Consider the following 26,986-nt stretch of genomic DNA (forward strand, 5'->3'; position numbering starts at 1 on the left):
TTAAATCTCGGGAATGACAGTGACCAATACTTCCTCATTCCTTACAGGACCTGATAACTTCACAATGACTACATTGGAATGCTGGTAAATTGTTCTATAGTGACAGAAAATGGATACAGGGTGTTTAGGATACTGTCCTAATGACATCCTATGCTCATGTACACGCACAGAAACATCTAAACGGAGGGATGATAAACGGTGCAGTGAGACAGGCAGTGGCTTTTACTTTATCCTTTACATTTCCAGGATTGTCTGAAAGATTACATGAGCATATTTTTAATAATCAGATGGGAAAACAAAGATAGTAAAAGATGAGAAAGAAAATCATTAAAAAGTATATCCTGAGTACCTCAAAGATCTGTAGTAGCTTGGAATCACATAACTGGTAAGAATGTGTTTTTGAAGGTGTGTAGAATTATAAACTACAATGTAGAACGTTTTTCAAAGTCCTCAGTCTCTCCTCAGAATTAATAGGAACATCTTTAGGTATGTTTAGTTTTGGAATTTCATGTTATAGAGATTTTTATATTATATAATGTCTGTGACACTCTTACTGAAAATTATGCACAATGGTCAAATGCTAACAACTTTTGCAGTAAGCTTTCACTGAGTGAGTGAGTGCTCAGTCATGTCAGACTCTTTGTGACCCCATGGACTGTAACCCGCAAGGCTTCTCTGTCCATGGGATTTCCCAGTAAGAATACTGGAGTGGGTTACCATTTCCTACTCCAGGGGATCTCCCCAACCCAGGGATTGAACCTGAGTCTCCTGAATTGGTGGGCAGATTCTTTTACTACTGCTCCAGGTGGAAGCTTTCATAACATTTCCTTAAAAAGAGACAAAGTTCACATTATATGCCATTTTTAACTTATTGGCTTATAAATAATTTACTATTAAATGTCAGTTTCAAAGAAGATTTATGGGAAATTATAAAGTGAATACAGACTTCTTTACAATAAAATCCAGGATAAAATTAACTGTGTGGGTTGAATATTTATCATAAGCTATGGATGAATTATATTTTGGAGATCTGATGGGTTCAAGGGCACTTTGAAAGCTGTGTAGTTAAATTACTGCAGGCATGACCTATTTAGTGAAACCTTATCTGTAAATCTAGCACCAATGATTGTTTCTTCTTGCTGAAATACAGAAATAATTTATCTGAAATCCATGAGTGCTATGAAGAGTTTGATTTCTTCATAAAGATTCTTTTATAAGTTGGGCCAGTCTCTGAAAGGCCTAAAATAGAACAGAGAGAAGAATTAAGAAAGTTAGGATGCCATTTAGGAAAAGTCTGTCATAACTTAAAAAATTCAAACAAAGAGAGTCCATCCTTAGGTTGAGATCAGACAATGTAAGGTCAGGCTTAACCTCAGCTCTATCTGAGTCAGACACCATCATCTCCACTCATATATGAAGATGGAAGCACATCAGAGTCCCAGGAGTCTTTTAAAATTCTTATTCCCTCAAGGTCATCTTTTTCTGTCACAACACAAATTGGTTTTTGTGTATGCTCCCTCACTTGCATATGCCTTCTGCATAGTCTCAATTGTCCAACTCTATTCACATATAGCTTATGAAAAGCATATTTAATAATGGGAGAAAGCAAGTAAATCAAGAACACACCCAGAGGCACCCCATCTCCAAGGATAAGTACGCACTCTTCTCACAGTTACTGGATCTCAGCATATGGCTCTTCTGTGAGTTCCCGACGCATCAGTCAGTGCCTAGGAGCTTGCTTTCTGTTATCTTGGTTGAAGATGGACTTTGTGATTAATCAGTTAATTAACTCTAATCATTAATATTATTTTATTTGGCCTTTGGTGAATTTTTCCTTCAGAGATAGAGGGTGATGACTTAATGAATTTATGCTTTTGGCTCATGTTAATTCCATGAAGGAATGAAAGAGTTTCTCTTTGTAACATGTTGATAATCTGCAAACAATGTTTGAGTTAGTCTGAAAACTTCATGAAGACAATAAAAATTCAACTGCAACTTGCTCTCAATCATTTTTCCAGAGAAGTTTGGCAGTTTCTTTGAATGGTAACTTATGACTTTCCAATTATTTTCGCTTTTCAGAAAACAAGGAAGACAACAAATAATGTTGTAACTCACAAAATGAACACAAAAAATAAATTGATATCTAGTGTTTCTCTAAAGAGAATATGGTACTCACCAAGTCCATCTGTTCTGGAGAAGCTGAAGAGAAGGATGCTCTGAAGTAGGGGCAAGGAGCTGAACTATCAAGGTAGAAATCCCATCCCGGAAGAATGAATATCTGAGAAAGTTTACAGAAAATGGGTAATATTCCATTAAAGGGACAATAAAAATAGAGGAAAATTTAACCTGAGTAGGGGAAGACTTTTTAAGTTTAAAAGCAATTGAAGAAATCACAAGAGAAAAATCAATTTATATAAAAATTCTGCATGCCTTACAATAAACAAAACTAAAAGCATAGAAACTGGAAAAGTGTATAAATATTTAATGTAGCTAGAAAAGTGAAATAAGTCCAAACCCCTTTTTAAGGTATCAAATTTGGAGGTGACCTTTAAGCTGGGACTTGAGAGATAAGTAGGTGTTGGTCAAGCAAAAGTAAGGGAAGACTCCTTCAAGGAGAAGATATAGAGTGTGGAGGGCCTGAGTGGAGAGAAAACTGATCCCTCAAGGAGGTGGCAACACAATACATAGAGTGATGGAATAAAAACGTCAAGTAGTTGTGTCCAGATGGTGGGACACCTGCTCTACTTGGTGACCTCTGTGGCTGACAGCTCACTGCCCTAAAGCACATGTCCGCTGCTTCCTGGCCATGAAAACACGGTTCCCAGCCTCTTTCTAGGTGCCTGTGGCTGAGTGCTGGAATCCCAGCCAGGAGAGGGGATGTCTAGGTGCTCCTTCTCAGCCTGGCCCCTGAACGTCTCCCTGGGTGACCCACCATGGCCTCTGCAGTGTGCAGTCATCATGGATCTGTGTGTTGAAAAATGCAGAGCAACGTGGCGGCATGAACCCAGGTCTCTGACTCATGGCAGGAGCAGGGGAGCCTGCAGACCATGCCTTTGAAAATTGTCCCCGAGTAAGAAATAAAATCTTTGAGATGGTTGCCTAGTACAATCATGACATTCAAAGTTTTAAGTAACTGCTTGTTGTTACATGGTGTAAATGTGGGACCTCTGTGCTGAAGTTAGATGAGGTGGGAATGAAATGATCTGGGGCATTCTGGGCAGAATGAAATGATCTGGGGCATTCTGGGCAGAAGATTTCAAGGCAGAAGATGAGTTTTGTGTCAGGATTAACGTGCTAACTTGCTTCAGTTGTGTCTGACTGTGTGACACTATGGACAGTAGCCCACCAGGCTCCTCTATCCATGGGATTCTCCAGGCAAGAATACTGGAGTGGATTGTCATGCCCTCCTCCAGGGGATCTTCCCGACCCAGGGATCACACCCGTGTCTCCTGCAGGTTCTTTACAACTAGTGCCTCCTGGGAAGCATCTAGAATGAAAACCATAATTTCTCTCAATATTGTGGGACTCTTTTGACATGTGCCAGAAGCAAATTTCTGTAGAGAAGGAGGAAGTGGTAGTAATTTCCTTCCAACATGGTCAAAGTCTAGACTAAGAGAGTGGTGAAAAGGTGGTGATTATTTAGGAAAGTTAAAGGTACATGCAACAGGGAATATGGAATAAATGAAGGGGCCTGAAAAAACTATAATAAAATATGAAGTCTGTATCCTTAGCTCCTAGCTCAGGGATACACACACATAGCCATTCATCAAATGTTCCAGATGATTATGGCATTGATAAGAAAGCAAACAAAATGTTACAAGATTGACTTATACTAAAATGCACTTCTTTGAGTCATGTAAGTATTTATTAAGCATTTACTGTGTGCTGTCATTAGCATTAAAAAATTCATAAAGCATGAGTCCTGTGCTCAAGTACAGCAGTTAAAGAAGGCGAGTGACTTTCCCAGGGGAGTGGATTTGGTCTCAGGTCCAGTCAGCCAGTTCCCAGCTCTGACCTCTAGACTGCCTCATCTCTTATGCTCTAGCATGGGAGTTGGCCAATATCAACAGTCTGTTCTTTTGTACTCACTGCTTCAAGAAAAAAGGTATACTAGAAACAGATCCAGGTGTTTAGAAAAGAGTGACAAAAACCATGAAGGAATTAATTAATAGAGAAAGGATAATTTATTTGGTAAATTGGAAAGCCAGACGAAAAAAGTTTAGATTTCTCAGTGTAATCAATGTCTCTGAATGAGAGAGGATGTATATCTAAGTATACTTATGATTTAAGCATGCTGCTGCTGCTGCTAAGTCGCTTCAGTCGTGTCCAACTCTGTGCGACCCCATCCCTGGGATTCTCCAGGCAAGAACACTGGAGTGGGTTGCCATTTCCTTCTCCAATGCATAAAAGTGAAAAGGGAAAGTGAAGTCGCTCAGTCGTGTCCGACTCTTAGCGACCTCATGGACTGCAGCCTACCAGGCTCCTCCATCCATGGGATTTTCCAGGCAAGAGTACTGGAGTGGGCTGCCATTGCCTTCTCCGATGATTTAAGTATAAAAGGAGAGAAAAACCCAGAAGAAACCCTTGCAGGACAAGTTTGAGTAAAAAAAGCAGGATGTAAACTTTTTTGTGTAATTTTAATCATTTAAAACAATTGCATAGCTATATTAAAACATTGATTAAAAATGCAGATCACCCACAAATGCATGAGACGATGCTCAACATCACTAATCATCAGAGAAATGCAAAGTAAAACCACAATGAGATATCACCTCACACCTATCAGAATGGCTACAAACAAAAAGAACACAAATAACAAGTGTTGGCAAGGATGTGGAGAAAAGGGAACCCTCATGTACTGTTGGTGGAAAAGTAAATTGGTGCAGCCACTATGGAAAACAACATTGAGGTTCCTCAAAAAATTAAAAATAGAGCTACCATATGATTCAGCAATTCCAATCCAATCATATACCTGGAAAAATAGAAAATTCAAATTCAAAAAGATACATGCACCCCAATATTATTTATAATATTCAAGGTAAAGGAAAGCCTAAGTGTTCATCAAACATGAAGGAATAAAGAAGATGTGGTACACATATACACGGAACTCAGCCAGAAGAAAACGAGGTCCTGCCATCTGTGACAACAAGAATGGACTTGGAGGGTATCATGCCTAGTGAAATAATTCAGAAGAGGAATGCCATGTTAGCACTTATATGCAGAATAAATACAACAGAAAGAAAGAGACCCATACCTACAGAGAACAAACTCGTGGTTACCGTTGGGAAGAGGGAAGCAGGGAGGGGCGATATAGAAGTAGAGGAACAAGATGTGCAAACTACTGCGTATAAAATAAATAAGATACAGGGACATATTATACAGGATAGGGGATATAGCCAACCTTTTACAATAACTTTAAATGAAGTCTAACCTTCAAGATTTTGAATCAGTATGGTGTACACCTGAAACTGTAATATTGTAAATCAACTATACTTTAAAAAATAATTTCATAGCCAAAACACTAGGTATATACAAACTCTTCAGGAAAATATATCACAAATGGTAATAAAATCTGGGTGGTAAAACTATGGGCTATTTAAAATTTTTTCATTATGCTTTAAGGAAGTATGATGCTACAGTGAATATGCTTTACTTTCATAGTCAGGAAAAAAAATGTACTTTGAATATTATAATGGCCAATACTTAGCATTTACAATGTTCCAAGCATTAGTTTAAGTGTTTTCTCCGTGTTGATGCCTGTCATCATCATAGCAACTCTAAGAGGGAGAGAGACCTGTTATTTGCATTTTCCAGATGAGACTTGGTGAGGCCACCTCACCCAGCACCGCGTATCAGGGCAGGGCTGGAGCTGGGTTTCATTCCTAAGGACTGTGGCTCCAGAGGCTGTGCTCTTAGCCACCAGGCTAACCAGTAGCTGAGCTGAATGACTGTATTTCTCCTAGTTTAGACCAGGAGACTAGTTCTGTAACCCCAAATCTATCATGATCTCAGGACTTCCCTGGGGGTCCTGAGCTCAGACTCTGCACTCCTAATGCAGAGGCTCTGGGTTCGATCTCTGGTTGGGGAACGAAATTGCACATACCACAGTGACGTTTTTATGCTGAAACTAAGACTGGTGCAGCCAAGTAAATAAGTAAATATTAAAAAAACAGCCTCCCCCCATCTATTATGATCTTAATAATAAGATATTGTAACTGATACACAAAATCATCCTTGAGTTGGTAGGCAGCAATAAACATCTCTCGCTGTTTTTGTTAAGATATTACATTACAGAAAAAGTATAGCTTCCCCCCACTCCCTGTTTTACCTCTTTCTTAAAGGCTTTTTCTTCAATCAATTTTCTTACATCATGAATGCCCTTAATTTTAACCCACAGAAACATTCCTGCAGTAGGAACATGCCATTCTGCCAAACCTACAAAGAGAAGAAGAGATGAAATATTTCCTAAGGCCATTGTTGATGATGTCAACTATATTGCTTAAATGATGTACTGCAGTAACTGTAAATTAGTATTTCCAAAAAAGTTGCCTCGGAGATAGCATTTTTTTAAAAAACATAGTTTTATGAGTCCTCAAAATGAGTGTTGCAGTTTTATTTCAAAAAGCAAGGGGAACGTTTGAAAGGGAGGGAGGAGACTCATGTATATTTAAGATTTTAGTGGGTCTCAGGGCCATTCAGGAACTCCAGTGTCATGCTCACCTCCCTTCCTTAGAGCTTCCCCTAAGACACGCTTTCAATTTTAGGAGAGGATTCTTCAACTCCTTCTAGAGTCTTCTAGTGTTTCAACAAATCCTATCATTTATATAGCTGTTCAGAAGTCCAGTGAAGTTTTTTTTTTTTTTAATCAGAATGTACTAATAAGTAAGAAGTATGGGCTTCCCAGGTAGCTCAGTGATAAAGAATCCATCTGCCAATGCAGGAGATGCAAATTTGATTTCTTGGTTTGGGAAGATCCCCTAGAGAAGGAAATAGCAAGCCATGCCAGTATTCTTGCCTGGGAAATCCCTTGTCCATGGGGTACCAAAGAGTTGAACATTACTTAGCAACTCAGCATGTATACACAATTAAGAAGGACTTAAAATTCAGGAATTCCAGGTATATTTGTAGGCTTTGTTTCATTGAATATAAGCATAGAGAAACCAAGAAGGAACAAGAGTTACTTTGATTTTAGTCATTACTCTTTAGGAAAAAAAAAAAAACAACAAAATATGGATGAGGATTAAAACCTTTTTTTCAACACAATAGAAGATACAATAGTACTCCTATCAAAAAGATAAGACTTCATAGCAAAGCAGATATGATGGAAACAACGAATTGATGCTTTGTACTTACTATTATTCTTGCCAAAGGCATTTTCAGTGGTATAATTAAAGTCATGCAATTCATTTTACTTTCTTCCTTAATAGACAAGTAAATCTAAACTATTCTGAAATCAGATTAGTGATAGAAAATATTAGATAAATGAAGTTAATAGTTACAAGGCAAATCATCTGTAATGAGAAATCCACCTTAGATTGCATTTAGTTTGTACTTGGATGGAGGAGCCTGGTGGGCTGCAGTCCATGGGGTCGCGAAGAGTCAGACACGACTGAGCGACTTCACTTTCACTTCTCACTTTCATGCATTGGAGAAGGAACTGGCAACCCACTCCAGTGTTCTTGCCTGGAGAATCCCAGGGATGGGGGAGCCTGGTGGGCTGCCGTCCATGGGGTCGCACAGAGTTGGACACGACTGAAGCGACTTAGCAGCAGCAGCAGCAGCAGCAGCATAGTACTATTTTGTCTTTACGGAGTCAGGTTAGAAAAGGGATATATTGCTTATGTCACAATTCCTCTTCTATTTGGAGCAAAATTTTGAAAACCTTTCAATACAGATGTTGGCTTTAAGTAGGTTATTGCTGGTTGATTGTTAGCCTAATTGATCTTTTTTTCTTAAAATCATAGGTCCTTTGCTGAAGTCAGGTATAGACTTCATATAAAGACATATGTAGAGTTGGGTTAGGGTTTGTGCTACTGTTCAGTCACTCAGTTGTGTCTGACTCTTTGTGACTCCATGGACTGCAGCAAGCAGGGTTTTCTGTCCTTCACTATCTTTCGGAATTTGCTCAGACTCGTGTCCATTGAGTAGATGATGCCATCCAACCATCTCATCCTCTGTCATGCCCTTTTCCTCCTGCCTTCAATCTTTCCCAGCATCAGGGCCTTTTCCATTGAGTCAGTTCTTCGCATCAGGTGGCCAAAGTATTGGAGTTTCAGCTTCAGAATCAGTCCTTCCAGTGAATATTCAGGACTGATTTCCTTTAGGATGGACTGGTTGGATCTCCTCGCAGTCCAAGGGACTCTCAAGAGTCTTCTCCAACACCACAGTTCAAAAGCATCAATTCTTTGGTGCTCAGCTTTCTTCACAGTCCAACTCTCACATCCATACATGTCCACTGAAAAAACCATATCCTTGACTAGACGGACCTTTGTTGGCAAAGTAATGTCTCTGCTTTTCAATATGCTGTCTAGGTGGGTCGTAACTTTCCTTCCAAGGAGTAAGTGTCTTTTAATTTCATGGCTGCAATCACCATCTGCAGTAATTTGAGAGCCCCCCAAAATAAAGTCTGACACTGTTTCCACTGTTTCCCCATCTATTTCCCATGAAGTGATGGGACCGGATGCCATAATCTTCATTTTCTGAATGTTGAGCTTTAAGCCAACTTTTTCACTCTCCTCTTTCACTTTCATCAAGAGGCTTTTTAGTTCCTCTTCACTTTCTGCCATAAGAGTGGTGTTATCTGCATATCTGAGGTTATTGATATTTCTCCTGGCAATCTTGATTCCAGCTTGTGCTTCCTCCAGTCCAATGTTTCTCATGATGTACTCTGCATATAAGTTAAATAAGCAGGGTGACAATACACAGCCTTGATGTACTCCTTTTCCTATTTGGAACCAGTCTGTTGTTCCAGGTCCAGTTCTAACTGTTGCTTCCTGACCTGCATACAGATTTCTCAGGAGGCAGGTCAGGTGGTCTGGTATTCCCATCTCTTTCAGAATTTTCCGTAGTTTATTGTGATCCACAGTCAAAGGCTTTGGCATAGTCAATAAAGCAGAAATAGATGTTTTCCTGGAACTCTCTTGCTTCTTCAATGATCCAGGAGATGTTGGTAATCTGATCTCTGGTTCCTCTGCCTTTTCTAAATTCAGCTTGAACATCTGGAATTTCGTGGTTCACGTACTGTTGAAGCCTAGCTTGAAGGATTTTGAGCATTACCTTGTTATCATGTGAAATGAGCAAAATTGTGCGGTAGTTTCAACATCCTGTTGCACTGCCTTTCTTTGGAACTGGAATGAAAACTGACCTTTTCTAGTCCTGTGGTCACTGCTGAGTCTTCCAAATTTGCTGGCATATTGAGTGCAGCACTTTCACAGCATCATCTTTTAGGATTTGAAATAGCTTAGGTGGAATTCCATCACCACCACTAGCTTTGTTCCTAGTGATGCTTCCTAAGGTCCACCTGACTTCACACTGCAGGATGTCTGGCTCTAGGTCAGTGACCACACCATAGTGGTTATCCAGGTCACTATGACCTTTTTTGTAAAGTTCTTCTGTTTATTCATTCCACCTCTTCTCAATTCTTCTGCTTCTGTTAGCTTCTTACCATTTCTGTCCTTTATTGTGCCCATCTTTGCATGAAGTGTTCCTTTGGTATCTCTAATTTTCTTGACGAGATCTCTAGTCTTTGCCATTCCATTGTTTTCCTTTATTTCTTTGTGCTATTACTACTAAGAGTATTCATAGGGTAATATTTTCTTGTCAAGAATACTCCTGGACCCTGTTTCCTTCCCCAGTATTACTAACAATACTCTGTGGTATCACTCACTCATAGAAGGACTGCTGCTCATCCCAGGATAGGATGTGCGTTCCACTTACCACTTAACCACTTGTCTGCTGCTGCCAGTAATGCATCCCGCTGCTCCCTGTAGAAATCGATAATCCTAGAGGAAGAAAACAATGAAAAACATGTGTCTGCTACACTGATTGCAGAAACCAAAAGGCTCTGTGGGGCCAGTCTATAAGAATCTATTTTATGTCTTGATGAAGATGTTGAGTTCTTGATGAGTGAATAGACCATATTTCTTGGCCTGTCCAGTGGTAAACTTTCTAATTTGTGGTTTTCCCATTATTTTGGAATAATTAAAAAATGAAAATAATAGAGTGAAGTCCATTTCTATGTAAAGTATGAAACCTCAAGTACATTACCTGTCTACATGAGCCAGGAAGCCCTCTTCTCCCCATTGGTATAGAAGGTGTGACACCAGGAGCTAAAAAGCATGAGACAGTAACAAGGTTCATACTCTAAATGTGTTTTTGCCAGAAATGAAAGCAAATCACTCTTGACTATTTGCAAACCATCCTAAATAAGATGCACCAAGCTGCACCAAGCTTTTTAGAGTCAAGCTTTATTATAACAATGTTGATTAACAACAGTGACAATAATAACATTATTGCACAACAATATTAAAAATAACAAATGTTTATCAGGTTCTCACTATGTGTCAGAAACTGCTGTACCATGTGAATATATTAATATTTCAGATTAGTTGGCCTTTGTAATACCCTTATTAGGCAGGTCATTGTCTCCACTCTACTGAGGAACAGACTGAAGCACGAGGTGAGCTTTCCTGAGGTCACAGCTCATCACAGAGCCTGGACTCAAGTCAGACTGTCCAGTCCCAGATCTACCCAATAAATGCTGCCCTAGATGGCCTAAGTATAAACACATACAGTTGATGCATAAAGTTATATAATATTTCCAGAGATTTTTTTAAATCGAGAATAGATGTTCTAAATGTTATAAATGGACAGTGAAATCTGATTGATAACAGATACTGAAAATAGGGAAAAAGTCCCCAAGGTGATAAAACATGCAGGCATCTGCACTTTGTGGAATATATAATATCAAACAAATGTCCATTTTACATAAACTACCCTTTTGGCTTTCATAGGTAGCAGTTCTATCCTTAAGGTTTGATTTTCAAGGTTGCCTTAGGGAGGGGTCCAATCATTTCTCAAAGCTTATGATGAAATTTATACAGTCTCCAAAAATAATTTTACTATCTTTTAATTAAAATACATTCCAGCTGGTGTCTATAGGGAGGTTAGCACATGGGCAGTGAAGGCAGACACTTGGCCACTAGCAGGTTTGGAACCCTTGCTCTTAGACTCCAGGACAATGGAGCTAACTGTGTGTTACTTCACCAAACCCTTTCCATCCTGTTGAGTCTAACACTGTTTTTATGGGATTCCTGGGCTAGATGCCAGGACACAAGATGAATAAGATCTCTGACTCTCAAGGGGCTTCGTCTATACTTGGAATGGCATCAGGTCCATTCAAATCTCTTCTGCCTTTTAGAGCAAATATGTGCTGTTTAGCTAGTCCATGTGGAGCTAGAGATGCAGTCAGTGATATCTCTCTTAGTGACATGTTACTCTATTTGCCAACATCTATTTCTTTTATGATCTGATTCAAAAAATTGATATTTCATAAACTGTCATTACCTGAGCAAAAGTGCTGGGGTGCATTGTTGAAACTTGTATGTGTAAAACAATTCTCTCAATCAAGGGCTTTGGACCAGTTATAAACCCTATTCTCAACCTGCTCAAAATGAAAAGGCACATTACCAATCATGCATTATTAATTAATACCATGTTACTTATTTCATGACAGTTAACACCTTCTAGTAAAACTTCTTCTTATAAACTTAATTGTACACTTAAAATAGAATGAATATTTGACAAGGTATTTTTAAATTCTTCTGTACACGACCCAAACCTGACCAGTTCCCTTATAAGTATAGCTTAACGGTCAAGGATCTTTGACCAGTGGGGATGGATTGGGAGAAAGTCTGGTAGTAACAGTAATAATCAAGCAGATGTGTGAAGGTGAGTGTATGCAAGCATCTTGAGTGAGAAGCACTGTCTGCACTAAAGATGCTGAGGGGCAGCCCCTGTCACCTTTATCTGCAGCCTGAAGGCAGAGCCAGGGCCTTACCCCGAGGACAGGACTTTGGAAAAAGAGTCAGCTCGGATGACACGCCCATCCACGTCCATGGAGAGAAATGTCGGTGCCGAGGGCTTGAAATGGAAGGTAAATACAATATTTATATCTGTTAGAGTCTATATCCCTACTTTGTGCAGAGTGGGGAAACTTCACACAGGACCTCCTTGTCCCAAGGCTTGAGGTCCAGGATGAACAGTTTTCTAGGAAGGATTCCAGGAAAACTAGTTTGGAAAAGACCACAACAAAGAGGGTCATCAGCATGCAGGGCTGTTTAGAAAGGGGATGCTGACCCTTAGAAAAACTAGAAGCCCTGAAAAAGTATAAATGAAGATGAGCCATGTAGTCAGCGTGCAATGCTGAACCTTCCATGTTTATTTCAAAGTAAGTGCCCACAGGGAAGGGGGCCATGGTTGTGTTTAGGGTGGGTGGCAGGCAGACATGACAGTCAGGCAAATAGATAAAAAGCCAAGAGTTGTGTTTCTTTGCAGTAGGTTTGTAGTGGGGACTGAATCCGTGTGTCTGTTCTCTGCAGCCCTGAGAGCATTTCTAGTGTTAGATTTTGAGGAACCGGGCGTTGGCGTCTGTGCCGTTACTGTTGTCTCCTAGGGAACAATGCTCGGGGACAGGGGTGCATGTGGACACTGGGGAAGGATCTGGAAGTCCTTTATTGTGCAGGTGCCTTCCCGTCCCTACGCGACAGGGATGGCAGGCAGGGAGCATGATGCTAGGAACGCCCTCCTCTGCTCACAGGACATCACTGACTGAGCACAGCCCTCCGCCTTCTCTCTGACCACGGCTCCCAAGTCCTCCAACCCATCAGCCTCCCCTGAGAGACTGAGGCTGACACCCCAGGAGACACCCACTCCACATCTCTGGTTCCATGTCTGTGGAACTACGGTCAGGATGTGGAGTCAAGACGACACTCATCTTCACTCACATGTTCCTTCGTGTGCCTGACACAGAGAGCCAGCCACTGTTCTAAAAGTAGGGAATTTCTGGAATAAGCAGTTAACACCACAGAAGAAAATATTTAGCAGCCAGGCTAATATTCAATCAAGTGCACTGACAACACCTCATCTTCTAATTGTGGGCTGAGTTGACACCATCGCTTACCTTGTTGAACTGCATAAAATAGTAAGGATCATCTTCTATGATGAGGAAATCATATTTTCTTGCAAGCTGAAATACGTTAAATCAAGTAGAGTAAAGTTAAAGTTAAGAGCTGTCTAAGATGAAAATTACTTGAAATCATTCATAGCTCTTTGTACTCATTCAATCACTCATTCATTCATCCCAGCAGCTGCTGAGTGCTCACTGTCCTAGGAGGAGGAACCAGCCCCAAACGTTCTGTCCTCACAGAACTTTCATTCTGGTGGTAAAGACAGAACCTGAGCTCCTAGATAGTGACCAGAGGAGGATTAGGTGGGAGGTTCTGAGGGCCCAGCAGATGGCTGAGGAGGCTGACGTTTGAGAGAGAGAGACAGGGAAGCTGCAGGAGAGCTCAGGCTGACTGGAAGCATCAGTTGTGCAGATGCTGGGGGAGAAGATGTTTAGACTGAGAGCAGGGAGCCATGGCTCTGGAGCCAGAAAATACTTGGCATGTTTTAGGGACAGAAGTTTCTAGAAGGCATGGCTGTTTAAGGACAGAGGGAAGGATGTGAGAGCCTCCAGTTTGGGAGCAGAGGCCCAGGTCCTGTCAGTGTGTGGAAGTGAAGGACTTTTATCTTTATTTGCCTTGTGTGGTTGGGAAGGGTCTGGAGGATGGGCTGTCGATCCACACTTGAGTAGGAAGGGTTTCAGTGACTGGTGGTGGGGCCAGCGCTGGGGGACGGGCTGTGTGTGGGGAGGAGCTTCACGAAGGAGTCCCAGGGTCAGGGTGGGAGGGTGGCTGAGGAGATGGTGGGTTTGGGTAATGTTGGTGGTGGGGGCCACGGGATGGATTGGAGGTGGCAGATGAGGGGCAGACGGAAAAAAGGGAGTAAGAGGTGAATGTAACATCACGCCCAGAAAAGCATCTCTTTCAGTGAAAAGATCAATTAAAGGGAAACGACTATATCATAGTCACCAGACTGTAGTAATTTCTTGTGTTTAAATTTGTGGCGACCCTGGCATAGATGGCTTCTTTTTATTAAAAATCATCTTCCTTGAGAGGAAGAGGCTAACCAGAGAAGGAATTTGGGAACACTCTTCTAGAGTCAGAAGGAATCAAGAACACAAGTACGTAACACCTTCTTTGAAAATACCTCATAGATTTCCCTTTTGCGCTCAGCTGTTAATGAGTTCCCAGCAGGGTTGTTGCCATTTGGGACAGTGTAAAGAAATTTGGGGCTGTTTTTCTCGGGGTCCTTTGAATCTTCTGGCTCCCATCTGGAAAGTGTTTCTCTGAGGGAGTCTGGGATAATCCCGTGCTCATCACTGGAAACATTAATCATGTTGCAGCCCAGGGGTTGCAGCTGTCAAGTACAGAGAGAAAACCAAGTCTGAGATGGAGACATGACTATAAAATATCAGTGCCAAGGGTTCTTACACTAAGGAGAATGCTACCATTTACACCCTTAAACGCAAGCCTGCCCTCAGCTCTAGGCCCACACTGCATTATCTTCACAATTATGATTAGAACTGGTTCATAAAATAGGTGTTTATTAGGGAATGATTTTGAGAGAGGAAATCAATCTTAGAAAGCTCCTGTGATGCTAATACATAAGAAGTTATAAGCAGAGGTGATACTCAAAATATTGGACAAGCGGTGTAGCATGGGAGCAACAGACACAGAGCACGGTGGAATGGGGTCCTGGAGACCCCTGCCATGCCAGCATTAGCTCTGCACTGTATGGGGTTCAGGGTGGTCTCAGGAGAGTGGGCAGGGGGGCCAGGGTGGTGCTGGGGCACCAAGGAGCATCCGGGCCTTGGCTCCTCAAGGAGTCTGCAAGTATTTCTATATTGTACTGATTGCAGAGGCTGAAGCTGATAGTAGTGGCCTTATTCATGAACATAGTTTTATAGAAGTCTTGCACATGGATCTTCAGCCTATTCCCTCAGAGCCTGGCACAGATCTCTGTTTGGGCATGTGACAGTGCGGGTGCATCCAGCTATTTACGTAGATGCAAGTTTTATCTGTATAGTTTAGGAAAGTAATTAATAATTAATCTCCAATCATGAAGCAAAGGGAATTATTTTATTTTAGTTTTTAAAGTGTGGTAAAATCTGTGTTACTAAAACCTGTGCCATTCTAAAGTGTGTGATTCAGTGGCAATAACTGTGTTCGCAACGTGTGCATCTCATGACACTATCAATTCCTGAATCATTTCATCACTCTAAACAGAAACCCTATACCCAGTAAGCAACAACTCCCCATTCCCCCTCCCCAGTCCTTGGTCACCTCTAATCAACTTCTGGTCTCTATGAATTTGCTTGTTTTATATATTTTGAATAAGGGGAAATCATACAATATTTGTTCTTTTTTGTCTGGCTGCTTTCTCTGAGCGCCTGCAGTGATGGGCCTGCCTTATTCCTCAGAGAATGGGTAAGACTGGTGGTTAGAAAGTTGTTACACTGAGTTGAAATTGCTTCCCTGTAGTTTCCACACTTTGGTTCCAGTTCTGTAAACCTAAGGACACACACAGACAAATCTAACTCCTCTGTGACATGGCTAACTTTTAAGTAGTTGAGGACAATCCTCATGTCCCTGTGGATCTCCTCTTTCTGTGGGAAAGAGCATGGTTCCTAAAAGCATTCAATGTATGGTCTAATTTCTAATTCTTTGTGACTGTGGTTGCTTCTCTGACTGTGTTCACATCAACCCAAAGTATTGCGCCCCAGACAGTGCTGAGTTCTGACCAGGGCCCAGCAGAGCAGGTGATCCGCCTCCTTATTCTGGGTCTAGAGTCCCATAATTAACACTAGATATGAAAGTCCTGGACTTCCCTGGTGGCTCAGACAGTAAAGCGTCTGTCTACGATGCGGCAGACCCGGGTTCGATCCCTGGGTTGGGAAGATCCCTTGGAGAAGGAAATGGCAATCCACTCCAGTACTAGTGCGTGGAAAATCCCATGGACAGAGGAGCTTGGTAGGCTACAGTCCACGGGGTCACAAAGAGTTGGATACGACTGAGCAACGTCACGTTCACATTCATGAAAGTCCTGGTCATACTGATAGGTTTAGTTGTATTTCATTGACACATGATTTGTCTTTTTCATGTGGTAATATAGACAGTAATGAAAAATGTCTCTGTAAATTAAGAGGCATTTCAAGTGAAATATTAAGAACAGTGGACAGGATTTTGCACAACTGAATTTTAGCACCTCCACACTTAGATTTTGTAAAAAGTAATGTATATATCAGAAGTTATGGTTAGCATATTTTGCTTCTATTAAAACTTCTCCTCTTCACAAAGATGCTATTGTATTTTTCAGTGGGCAGATCATTCTAAAGGTGCAGTGCTTTCTCCTTATTTACTATAAAAAAGAGTTGCCTTTTGTAAGAATGTGTACTCACAGCATGAATTGTTCCTGAATAAATAGGTTCATTTACAAGGATATTATCTCCAGGATTAACGATCATTTCAAACACCTAACAAGAGAGGCACAGGTTAGCTTGGAGAGTGTGATTTCCAGTTGTAGAACCGCCCCCCGCCCCAGCTCTTTTTTGAGCTCACTAGGGTTCCAGAGTAGGAGTTGGCGAAGTTTTCCTTAAATGCCAGATGGGGCATGTTCTGGGGGCCCCGGTGTCTGTGTTGCCACCACTCATCTCTGCCTCCGTGGTGAGAGCGCAGCCATAGACAGTGTGTAAGCTGAGTTCCACTAAAGCTCTACTTACAGGATCAGACAAGGGATGATTCTCTTTGGCTCTCAAGCCATAGTTTGCCAACCTCTCTTCTACACTGAAAAGTAACAGAACTGATTTGGATCCTAAACACTTTTATGCCTTCTTTGAAAAATTTTGTCTCTGTTATAAGCCAGGCCTGTGTAATGTATGGCGAGAAAGTGAAGATTGTATGGGATGGTTTTACCCTCATGAAGGTGCCAGAGCACTGAGCTAGACACTGCTCAGATAAACATGCATGTAAGATCCGTGATAAGCACTGCTGTGTGGATGCCAGTGTTCTGGCGTTCATTGTAGGAGGACCTGGGCACTCAGCAGACTTGGGGTATCAGGGAAGGCTTCTTTGAGGAAGTGAAGAGTCGGGAAGAGGTGACGATAGGTACACATTTGAGAAACTGAAAGAATCCTGTGGCTTGAGGTGGAGTGTGAAGAGGAGAGTGGAGGGAGGTCAGAAGGAAGTGGACAGAGAGCATCCCTTGGAGGCCTTTGGACAAGTGAGCCAGGGAGAGTTTGAAGTAGAGGGCGGGACGCAGGAGTCATGAGATCAGACAGGCATTTGAGAAGGTCGTTCTGGCTGCGAAATCAAAGTATCAGAGAGGAGTGAGAATACAGGTGGAGTCTGGGAAGATTTTAGGCTCATTTGGGAGGTTTTTGCTGCAGTCCCAGGGAAAGGCAAGGGTGGTCTGGATGGGGTGGTGGTGGTGGAGCTGAAGAGAGCTGAGGGGCACTGAGGAAACCAGAAGCAAGGGACGTAAGTGTGGGCTGAGGGGAAGTGGAGAAGGAGCGGTAAGCAGGGGCCTCTGGATTTCTGGCTGCACAGTAAGGAGGTGATGGGAGGGGTGTCATTCACCAGAAAACACCCCAATGTTGTCTGTTTCTGAGGGAGAAGCAGCTGAGTGTGTTTTGGTGTGAGGTGCCACTGAAACAGCCTGGGGTGAGGCCAGTGGGGCTGGTGGACACGCAGATGTGGGGGGCGCCTGGCGATGGAGGCGTGACCGGGGCACCTCGCGTGATGACCAGGGGAGGTGTGTGCGGGAAGGGAAGAGGTCTGAGGCCCAGTCTTGGGGGGCTCCTGTGAACCATGGACACTGCAGGGTGGGCAGGGCAAGGATGGGGGAGTTTCCAGAAAGGACGGTTTCAGCAAGGGCTCAGGAGACGTGGAGGTCAAGGGAGACCAGGCCTGCAAATCAGAGTAGATCTTGAGGACGCTGTGATGCCTCAGGGCATCATCAGAGCCAGACAGAGATTTTCCCTGCCTGAATCAGAAGAGTCCGTTCCAACTAATCTTACACAAGGCACAGAACCATCCTTTCCTTCCCTGTGATGTTTCATCATCCCCAGGTCAAGCCTCTCCTCTGTGTCATTTTAACAACCTAGAGCTCTTGAGAAACATCATGGCCACTATCCATTGAGACAGAAGATCTGACTTTTCTTTCCTGATTTGGCCTAGGATATTCCATTTACTATTCCTTATGAGTTTTAGGCATTTTATGACAAACACAGTCCTCCTCTGACAAGTTAGTTGATTTACATTTTACAGGACCTCCTAGGACCAAGCAAATCCATGTATAATTCATGGATCAGATGAAAACCTCATGACCAACATTTCCTGTGTTGGCAAGGGGACATGAGAAAGTCCAATATCATAAATGAGGAGTGAGTGCTGTTTAGTATTTGGGATTTGTGCACCTAAAGTAATGTATGCTCTGGAGGGCAAAGTGGAAGAAATGGTAAACCAGATTCCCAGGAGGCCTCTGCAACTGCAAGGCTGCAAGCCGGTGAGCTACTGATGCTCTCGGCCACATGTGCTGTCTTCCTCTTTGATAGGACCAATGTTGAGACAGACAAAGAAGGAACTTTCCAGAGCATCTTTTGTAGGGGGAAAAAAAGGCTATGGTGTACCTTTCTAGGAAAGGTATTTCACTGAAAAGAACTTTTTTCCTACTGGTCTGGGGCATCACAAATATTTCTCTTCAAAAAAAAAAAAAAACCACCTCAAACAGCAGCTTATCCTTGTCTTTGTCCTAATTAAGTCATAAAATAGGGAGGAAGTTTTAAAGCGTTATTGCTTCAATACATTATTCTGTAATAATAATTGAATTAAAATTCATTAAAAGTGACCAGATTATAGGTTTCACATTTACATAAGAGGAACAAGAAAACTACTCTGGTTTAGTATAAACAAGAGTCATACGTTAAGCTAGATGTGCAGACTAATACAGAATCTCCTTATCCAGGACTAATTATTCAAGAAAAAGATGTATGAAACTGAGAAGTGTATACGCAGTCTCTTTATCAGAGGAACCCCCAGTGGTGGTTACCTCAGGGGACTTCCTGTAATCCAGGGGAGGGGCAGGGAGAGGACAGACAAACAGAGAGAGAGAGACAGAGAGAGAAGACGCTAACCCAGAGGAGAGGTCAGCCACAGACCAGACGTACCCTTAGATCTGGAGAAGCACAGCCAAGAGGGAGACAAGAGGCAGCTGGTACAGACGATGACAGCAGCAGACGCACAAAGGGATGAGGCCTCAGCTCAGGAGGGTCAGGACACACCCTCGAGGAATTAAAACGTCATACGGACATAACCACGGCCTAACTCAACGTGGCCTGAATCTCTGAGCCACATGAAACTGATCCGTGCTCACTAAGCTGCAGGGAATCTTGTCCGAAGGACTCAGAGCTCTGGGCTCTCTGTTTAAGAGAAATCAGGCTGGTGAATGTCTTCAAGTTGTACTTATGGTTCTAGTGAAGACTAGGTATCCCACAAAACATGCTGCTCTGTGGTTAAGGGAGAGATGGCTGTATGGGTGCACATGTTAGATTCTTGCCGTGGGTGCCCTTCCCCTCCAGTCTTACCTTACAGAGACCTTCTTGGCTGCCACATGTGACACACATGTCCATCTGTCCTTGGCTGGGTGCATAATGGATGGTGGGCGGATTATGCAATTTTACTTGTAACTGTTTTAGCCAGGATAACAGCTCTGGGATTCTAAAGCATGAATGCATTTAAAAATTGACAGTAGTGAAAATCAGAATAGTAGTAGACAGCAACTAAATGGTGACTTCATACCAGGCACTTTATATATTTAATTTAAAAATCTTTGAATGTCTTTCACTGATATTACTATCTTTACTTAAAATACAAGGCAACAATCTTACAGAGTAAGAAATTAACATAATCAGCTGGTTGTTAAATTAGTTGAGACTTGAATTTAAAGCTTCCTTATTCCAAAACCTATAGTTTTTCTTTTCCGTTAGAGCATTCACTATGTTATTGACTTTTTGTTTTCCTTTGGGAGATTTTGTAGGATACCTGAAGTTCAGGTTCACTAAGTTCTTTGCATCATGGAAAGAAAAGCCTCTATGTGTTAGTTGCTCAGTCGTGTCCTACTCTTTCCAACACCATGAACTGTAGCTTGCCAGGCTTCTCTGTCCATGGGATTATGCTTGCAAGAATACTGGAGTGGGTTATCATTTTTTTCTGCAGGGGATCTTCCCAACCCCAGGATCGAACCCTCATCTCTTATGTCTCCTGCATTGGCAGGAGTGTTCCAGGCATACATTATATACAATTGTTATGTACCTAACATGAATTATTCTTCCATCACAAAGGAATGGACTAATAAAATATAACTAATAGACACTCTGTAAGTTACCCTTCATCAGTGGAAAAAGACCAGCTAAGGAAAGCCTTAGACTATTTGTTCCATTTGACTTTATGAAATTAACTACATCTGAACTGTAGGCAACACATTTCCATAGCTGCCTGGTTAGCATGGAAACATAATCATTAAAACTTTTTCTCAGGACCTAAATGTCTGCTTCCTGTGTCATCCTCTCCTCCTTTCCCCTATCCTGGTTTTTTTACCTATCTATTTTCACTCTGTATTTTTTCCAGTCTGAGCACAAATCGTACCTACTTCCAAAATCTTCTCCCTCTCCTAGTCATATAAGGTTGAGAATCAGTCACTAGGGATCTTAAGCAGTCGGAAACACTGCTGCTCTTAATTGCTCTTTGAAAACTCTTCCCCAAACCTTCCTAAATGCTGATATTCAGTTTAAAAAGACACAAGATGCTTTATCAGCTGGCTGTAGAATATTGCTTATGAAAATGAACCAACTACGTTAAATTATCTACTGATCAGATTGAGGGCAGGAGGAGAGCCGGGCGGCAGAGCAGAAGGTGGTTCGATAGTATCGCCCACTCAGTAACTCTGGGAGATAGTGAAGGACAGGGAAGTCAGGCGAGCTACGGTCCATGGGGTCATAGAGTCGACACAAGTTAGCGGCTGAACTACTGATCAGTACCCAGCACTCTGAGAATACTGCAGCGCTCTCTTCATCATCTGTTCATTAAATTGGATGGGTTTTCCATTTTCTATGGTGACGACCGCAGTCTTGAAAGGGAACGTGCTGGGGTTTGGTGCCCCGGTTGCCAAGGAGATGACAGATTTCGGTGCAGTGCTCAACATTTCAGCTACAAGAAACATGGAAGAGAAGAAGGAACACTTTCAGTGAAGACTTTCATAAACAGAGATTCTTCAGTATGTTGCATTAAAGTCAATAAAACTTTACAGTGTAATAATGTCTAGTGATAGAATGCTAGTCTGAAAGAAACATAGAAGATGAGTTTGTACCGACCTCGCTAGTGGAGGAACTGAGGAATCCACACGTGCCACTGAGAAGGCGGACTGATCACCCAGACGAAGCAGAGGCCACAGTGACAGAAAACCCTCCTCCGCTCGGCCCCTCCCTGCCTGCCAGGCTCCCTGCACGCCCTTCTGTCCTGTGTACCCGCTCTCCCCGCTCTGCACGCACCTGCAGGCTGTGCTGAACCCTGACTCCTGTGCCAGAAGAGCCCCCTGGACTCTAACTGGGACATGCCCACCGCGGCCTGGCCTCTCTCTGTTGCTGATTTACTGCCCTTGGGCCTATTCCGGCCCGATTTCTGCGCCAAGTCTGCGCAGAGCCAGGTTCACCCAGGCTGGAGGCGCTTTGCGGGCACCCCACCCCCACTTCCAGCCCATGGGAGAGGGGCACAGCTCGGACTCACTGATGACTCGGATATTAGAAGGCTTTCTGGCCGCGCTCGTGGCGGTGATGAACCGGGCGTAATTCATTCTCCTTCTCGGACTGGAGGTTTTCCTCAGTCCGGCCGCCTAACCCTCGCCCGAGAAAGGCACTTCCTCTGGGTATTGGTTTCTGGCGTGCAGGGCCGGAGTTCCGGCTGCAGGCTGCGCTCGGGCCTGGTTAGAACTCGGCCGGCGGGTGGCGGGCCTGGCCAAGTCCACTCACAGGGTCACGACGCGTGCCCCCTCCCTCCCCGCGTGACGCGGTCTGCAGCCAATGGCCACCACTCCCAGCCGGTTTCTCGCCCCGAGACCACGCCCCCACCCCCGTAGTGGCTGCGTGCCGCGCCTCGGGTCTGGTCTCCGCCTCCAACCTGTGAGGAGCCCCGGCGTCCCTGTGGGTGCAGGTCAACTCCACCCCTGGCCACGCCTCTAGACAGGTCCTCGCCTCCAGCCCCGCCCCCGCCCGAGGACACGCCTCCGTTCCGGCCCCGCCCTGACGGCCCGCCCCTCCAGTCCGAGACCCGGCCATACCCTCTAGCTTGGTCCTGTGTCCTGGGGCAGGCAGCATGGGGGGCTGGCGCCCCGCATTAGCAGCTTGAACCGGGACCTGGAGTCACTCCGGGAGCAGGATAGCCGGGGCGATAAAATGGAGATGTTATGTGACTAGAGATTCAGGACTCCCCCCTCACATTTAATTAGTGTGATTCCCTTAGATACTTAATACAAACTTAAACATCTTCCCTTCGTCAGCAAGGAACCTGTTTGGTGAAAGGTGTTTGGTGTTCTGGGCCAAGGAGAACATTAGCCTTTGCAGCCATATTCTTGTACAGGTCTGTGCTTCTTATAGTATTGATTACATACAGAATTTTATTTTTTAAAGTATGGAAATAATCCCCACCCACATTCCCAATCAATGGTAACAAAACTAAGGGAGCCAAAACTAAAGAGCTTTCTCTTCATAAGATGCAGGCTCTGAACTTTCATCAGTTTCTGCTGAATTTTCCACTCGGCTGCAGCAGTGGGACAGGTGAGAGTTGAGGGTGCTGTTTCACTGTGAGGTGGTGACGATTGAGTTCAGGGAGACAGGCAGAGAAGTGACCCATCAGAGCAGATACTGGAATGCAGGGGACCTGAGGCTGTGCTTGGAAATTCAAGGCAGAGAATGGCCAGTGTGGTGGGAAAGGGTAGGCAAGCGCTAAGCTAGGGACAGCTCACCTGAAGATCAGAAGCTGAAAACTGAAGAGATGATTGGTTGCTAGAAAATCAAAGAGACCAGACTTTGAAACTGTCAGGAGTAGCCGCAGGAGGAATTCTCCTGAGAGTGTGGAATGAGTGATCAAGGTTCGCAGCTCACGCTGCCTTGTAAAGGCTTGGCTTAGGACTCTTGGGTACAGAATGAATTATAAGGCCAGGTGTTCTGGACCCAGTCATTCTCTAAACATTTGTTGAGTGCTTCCTCTATGCTGGAAGCTCTATGTTGTTTAAAGTGATGATAGAGACAAAGGACAGGTCTGGATGCTGGAAGTACAGGATGAAGGCATCGGCAGGCATGGTTCTCTTTGAGACCTGTGACCCAGAATCTGTTCCAGGCCTCTCTCCTAGATGCTGGTGGTGTGTGGTAATTTTCAATGTTCCTTGCCTTGTGGCTGCATCACCGTGATGTCAGCCTTCGTCTTCACATGGCATCTCCCTGTCGTGTGCACTCCCCTGTTGTCAAACTTCTTATAAAGACACCAGTCTCATTAGATCAGGGCTCACCTTCATCGCCTCATGTTAACTTGGTTACCTCCGTAAGGACTTTGTGTTCAAGTAAAGTCACACTCCTAGGTACTAGGGGTTAAGACTCCAAAATGTCTCTTTTTAAAAATTAAAGTATAATTAATTTGTAATGTGTAGTTTCAAGTGTACAGCAAAGTGATTCAATTAAAGATCTATATTCTTTTTCAGATTTTTTCCATTATTAAAGGATATTGAGTATAGATCCCTGTGCTATACAGTTGGAACTTATCTATTTTATATATAACATACTTTGTTTATTTTAATCCAAGCTCCTAATTTGACTTCTCTCCCCCTTCTTCTCCCAGTGACTTTGGTAAGCACAAGTTTATGTTCTATGTCTGTGAGTCTATTTCTATTTTGTATATAAGCGCATTTGTATTTTTTTTTTAAAATAAGATTCCTCATATAAGTAGTATCATATAATGTTTGTCTTTGTCTGACTTCACTTAATATCATAATCTCTGAATCTACCCATGTTGCAAATGGCAGTATTTCATTCTTTTTTTATGGCTGAATACTATGTACCATCTCTTTTTTTATCAATTCATCTGTCAACAGACATTTAGGCTTCAATGCCTTGTAGTGCTGGAATGAACAGTGAGGAGCATGTATCTTTTTGAATTAGAGTTTCCTCCAGGTATATGCCAAGAAGTGGGACAGCAGGATCACATGGTAGATCTATTTTTAGTTTTTTAAGAAACCTCCAGACTATCCTCTATAGTGGTCGTGCCAGTTTACATTCCCACCAGCAGCGCAGGAGGGGTCCTTTTTCTCCACACCATCTCCAGCATTTATGCTTTGTAGACTTTTTAATAATGACCACTGTGATGTGATGTTGTTGTTTCGTTGCTAACTCGTATCTGACTCTTTTGTGACCTCATGGACTGTAGCCTGCCAGGCTCCTCTGCCCATGGAATTTCCCAGGTAAGAATGCTGGAGTAGGTAGCCAATTCCTCTGCCAGGGGATCTTCCTGACCCAGGGATGGAACCTATGTCTCCTGCTTTGCAGGTGGATTCTTTACCACTGAGTCACCTGGGCAGCCCTTGTGAGGTGATACCTAATTGTAATTTTGATTAGCATTTCACTTCCCTGGTGGCTCGGATGGTAAAGCGTCTGTCTACAATGCGGGAGGCCTGGGTTCAATCCCTGGGTTGGGAAGATCCCCTGGAGAAGGAAATGGCTATCCACTCCAGTACTATTGCCTAGAAAATCCCATGGACAGAGGAGCCTGGTAGGCTACAGTCCATGGGGTTGCAAAGAGTCGGACACGACTGAGCGACTTCACTTTCACTTTCAATAATTAGTAATGTTGAGCATCTTTTAATGTGTCTGTTGGTAGCCTATATCTCTTCTTTGGAGAAATGTCTATTTAAGTCTTCTCTCCATTTTTTGATTGGATTTTTTTTTTGTTTGATATTAAGCTATATGAGCTCTTTGAATATTTTGGAAATTCATCTTTTGTCAGGAACATCTTTTAAAATATTTTCTCCAATTCCCTAAGTTATCTTCTCATTTTATTTATGGTTTCCTTTGCTGTGCACAAGCCTTGTAAGTTTAATTAGGTCCTATTTGTTTAGTTTTGTTTTTATTTACATTTACTCTAGAAGATGGATCCAAAAAGACATTGCTGCCACTTATGTCAAGAATGTTCTACTTGTGTTTTCCTCTTGGAGTTTTATAGTAGCCTTTCTTACATTTAGGTCTATAAGCCATTTTCAGTTTATTTTTGTGTATGGTATTAGAGAATGTTCTAATTTTATTCTCTTATGTGTAGCTGTCCAGTTTTCCCAACACCACCTGTTGAGACCGTCTTTTGCCATTGTATATTCTTGTCCCCCTTGTCATAGCCGAGGTGACCACAGGCGTTGAGTTTATTTCTGCACTTTCTATCCTGTCCCACTGGTCTAATGTCCCATTTTCTGCCAGTACTATACTGTTTTGATGACTGTAGCTTTGTAGCGTAGGCTGAAGACAAGAAGCGTGCTTCCTCCAACTCCATCCCTCTTTCTCAAGATTGTTTTGGCTATTTGAGATCTTTGGTATTTCCATAAAAAACTTTAAAATTATGTGTTCTAGTTTTATGAGAAATGCCTTCAATGGGTATTGCATTGAATCTGTAGATTGCCTTGGATAATATGGTCAATTGAATAATACTGATACTTCCAGTCCAACAACACACTGTATCTTTCCATCTGTTTGTGTCATCTATGTTTTCAATATCTTTTATCAAATCTTATAGTTTTCAGAATATAGGTCTTTGCCTTCTAAGGTAAGTTTAGTCACAGGTATTTTATTATTATTATTATTTTTGCTATAGTGAATGGGATTGTTTCCTTAATTTCTGTTCTGATATTTTCTTTTGTTTGTGTATAGAAATGCCACAGATTTCTATACATTAATTTTGTATCCTGCAAGCTTATGGAATCCACCAATGAACCCCAGAAGTTTCCTGGTAGCATTTTTAAGATTTTTTATGTACTACGTCATGTTATCTGCAAACGGTGAGAGTTTTACTTAGAGGAAATAATTTCAGCTTTTCACAGTTGAGTACAGTATGAGCTGTGGGTTGTTATATATCATGTTATTATGTTGACATCAAAGTAAGTGAGTGATAGTTGCTCAGTCATGTCTGACTCTTTGTGACCCTATGGACTGTAGGCCACCAGGCTTCTTTGTCTATGGAATTCTTCAGGCAAGAATACTGCAGTGGGTAGGCATTTCCTTCTCCAGGGGATCTTCCCGACTCAGGGATTGCACCCAGGTTTTCTGCATTGCAGGCAGATTCTTTACCATCTGAACCACCAGGGAAGCCCATATGGTCCCTTTATGCCCACTTCCTGAAGAGATTTTTTAAAATCACAAATGGATGTTGAATTTTATCAAAAGATTTTTCTGCATCTATTGAGATGATCCAAATTAAAAATAAAAAACACCTTTAATTTGTTAATGTGGTATATCACGTTGATTATTTTCTTAATATTGAAAAATCCTATCTTCCCTGGGATAAATCCCCTTGATGATGGTGTGTGATCTTTTTAATGTTTTGTTGGAGTTGATTTGATAGTATTTTGTTGAGGATTTCTTGCATTTGTGTTCATCAGTGATATTGGCCTGTGATTTTCTATTTTTGTGGTATCTTGTCTGATTTGGTATCAGAGTGATGGTCGCCTCATAACATGAATTCAGAAGTGTCCTTCCTCTGCAATTTTTTGAATAGTTTCAGAAGTATGGGTGTTAATGCTTCTG

At 42.5% G+C, this 26,986-nt stretch overlaps 1 protein-coding gene across 1 annotated transcript; it reads right to left on the bottom strand.

The window, feature by feature from the left end:
• Positions 1-350: 350 nt before the first annotated feature.
• AADAT (aminoadipate aminotransferase) lies at positions 351-22,173 on the bottom strand. Its single transcript, XM_052644784.1, has 13 exons — positions 21,942-22,173; positions 21,197-21,365; positions 19,745-19,877; positions 16,562-16,636; positions 14,311-14,520; positions 13,181-13,246; positions 12,059-12,141; positions 11,566-11,662; positions 10,267-10,328; positions 9,937-10,001; positions 6,329-6,435; positions 2,177-2,278; positions 351-1,239 (listed from the first exon to the last, which is right to left on the bottom strand). The coding sequence occupies exons 1-13, from the start codon at positions 22,006-22,008 to the stop codon at positions 1,198-1,200; spliced, it is 1,278 nt and encodes a 425-aa protein (XP_052500744.1). The 5' UTR covers positions 22,009-22,173; the 3' UTR covers positions 351-1,197.
• Between the last annotated feature and the right edge of the window lie 4,813 nt (positions 22,174-26,986).

This window comes from Budorcas taxicolor, chromosome 8 (genome assembly GCF_023091745.1).
Source record: "Budorcas taxicolor isolate Tak-1 chromosome 8, Takin1.1, whole genome shotgun sequence".
NCBI classification, from domain to species: domain Eukaryota; kingdom Metazoa; phylum Chordata; class Mammalia; order Artiodactyla; family Bovidae; genus Budorcas; species Budorcas taxicolor.

What these genes read in the sequence shown, in the direction of transcription:
- AADAT (XM_052644784.1), bottom strand. Translation starts at nt 22,008, where the DNA reads ATGAATTACGCCCGGTTCATCACCGCCACGAGCGCGGCCAGAAAGCCT. An exon ending in GCCAAGAAGGTCTCTGTAAG is followed by an intron (nt 16,637 to 19,744) that starts GTAAGACTGGAG and finishes CTCTCTTGTTAG; the next exon opens with GTGTTTGAAATGATCGTTAA. An exon ending in CTCCAGAACAGATGGACTTG is followed by an intron (nt 1,240 to 2,176) that starts GTGAGTACCATA and finishes GTTCTATTTTAG; the next exon opens with GCCTTTCAGAGACTGGCCCA.